At 58.7% G+C, this 1,172-nt stretch overlaps 1 protein-coding gene across 1 annotated transcript in view; it reads left to right on the top strand.

Annotated features, from left to right (window-relative positions):
* CEP68 (centrosomal protein 68kDa) overlaps nt 1-1,172 on the top strand; it is an 8,367-nt gene that overhangs the window by 1,025 nt on the left and 6,170 nt on the right. Inside the window, exon 2 of the mRNA XM_010137011.1 lies at nt 104-1,171. Within this exon, the coding sequence (XP_010135313.1) occupies nt 104-1,171 (1,068 nt within the window). The remainder of the gene's footprint in view (nt 1-103; nt 1,172) is intronic.

Raw genomic sequence — 1,172 nt, 5'->3', positions numbered from 1 at the left:
GTGCTGGCACGGAGCAGCCTTTTGTCTGGATGCTGGGCTTCATTCTGTGCATCTCTCTCTCTCTCTCTCTCTCTCTCTCTCTTTCCTTTTTCTCCCCCGTCCTTGAGCAGGTGAAGGCATCAGGCTGCTGGGAGCTGATGTCCAGCCCTCCCAGCTGGTGCAGCTCTGCAGAGGAGAGCATTCTTGCTGGCCAGGGCAGCCAGCGGAGCCAAAGGCTGGGAGCTCAATCTCCTCTGTCCTCCACCCCGGAGCTCCTGCGGCCCCAAACTGCCCCCAGCCCTGAGATCACCCTGCGGAGCCGCTCCGCATCATGCTTCTCCACTCTCTCCTTGGAAGACAACGGCCTCTCTGAGGAGCCGTCCCAAAGCTTGCCAGCCAGCACCGAGACGCCTTCTCCTGCAGCCACCGCCAGCCGGGACCGGTGCTGTGGGTGGGGGGCGGCAGAAGGCAGGCTGCTGTGGGCGCGCAAGCCCTTCACTCCTCTGCTTGGTGACCGCTCGACGGTGGAGCGCATCAGGGAGATGTCATCCTACCAAGCCGATTACTGGGCATGTGCCATACCGGACTCGTTACCCCCGTCCCCTGACCGTCGCTCACCCCACTGGAACCCCAATAAAGAGTATGAGGACTTGCTGGATTATGCTTATCCGCTGAAGCCGAGATACAAGCTGGGAAAGATGCCGGAGCCTTTCTTCCATGATTCCGGAATAGGTTTGGACAGCTTTTCTGCTTCCCCTGAGGGCACGTCGAGGTCCACCAGCATCTATGGTCGAGGAGGGCAGGCTCGAGGAAGTGGGGAAGATGGACATCGGAGGTTGGTGGCCTGTGCAGAGAGGTTCTCCACCCTGGCGTCTGGAAAAAGAGGCTGCTCAGGAGCTGGCTTATACTATGAACCTCTACCTATTGCAAAAGAATTTGCCTTCACCAAGAGTCCGTCTTCTCAGCCTTCCAGAGGTTTTGCTGTGGATGTAACGTTGGAATCGGCTGGGCTGGGTTCATCTGGCCGCACTGCCGCGGATGGGAGAAGCTGGTGTGCCAGAGGGAGCCCCCTCCCAAACTACAATGGGCAAGTGAAAAGCACCCATAAGTTTTTACCTACAACTCGAGTGCTCCCTCTGAGGAAGGAGTGGGAGGGTGATGAGGAATTTCTCTCCCTGCCTCCGAGACTGCGG

This window comes from Buceros rhinoceros, unplaced genomic scaffold (genome assembly GCF_000710305.1).
Source record: "Buceros rhinoceros silvestris isolate BGI_N320 unplaced genomic scaffold, ASM71030v1 scaffold42155, whole genome shotgun sequence".
Lineage (NCBI taxonomy): Eukaryota > Metazoa > Chordata > Aves > Bucerotiformes > Bucerotidae > Buceros > Buceros rhinoceros.
Note: the sequence above shows the minus strand (reverse complement) of the source record. Positions and strands in the feature narration are given on the sequence as shown.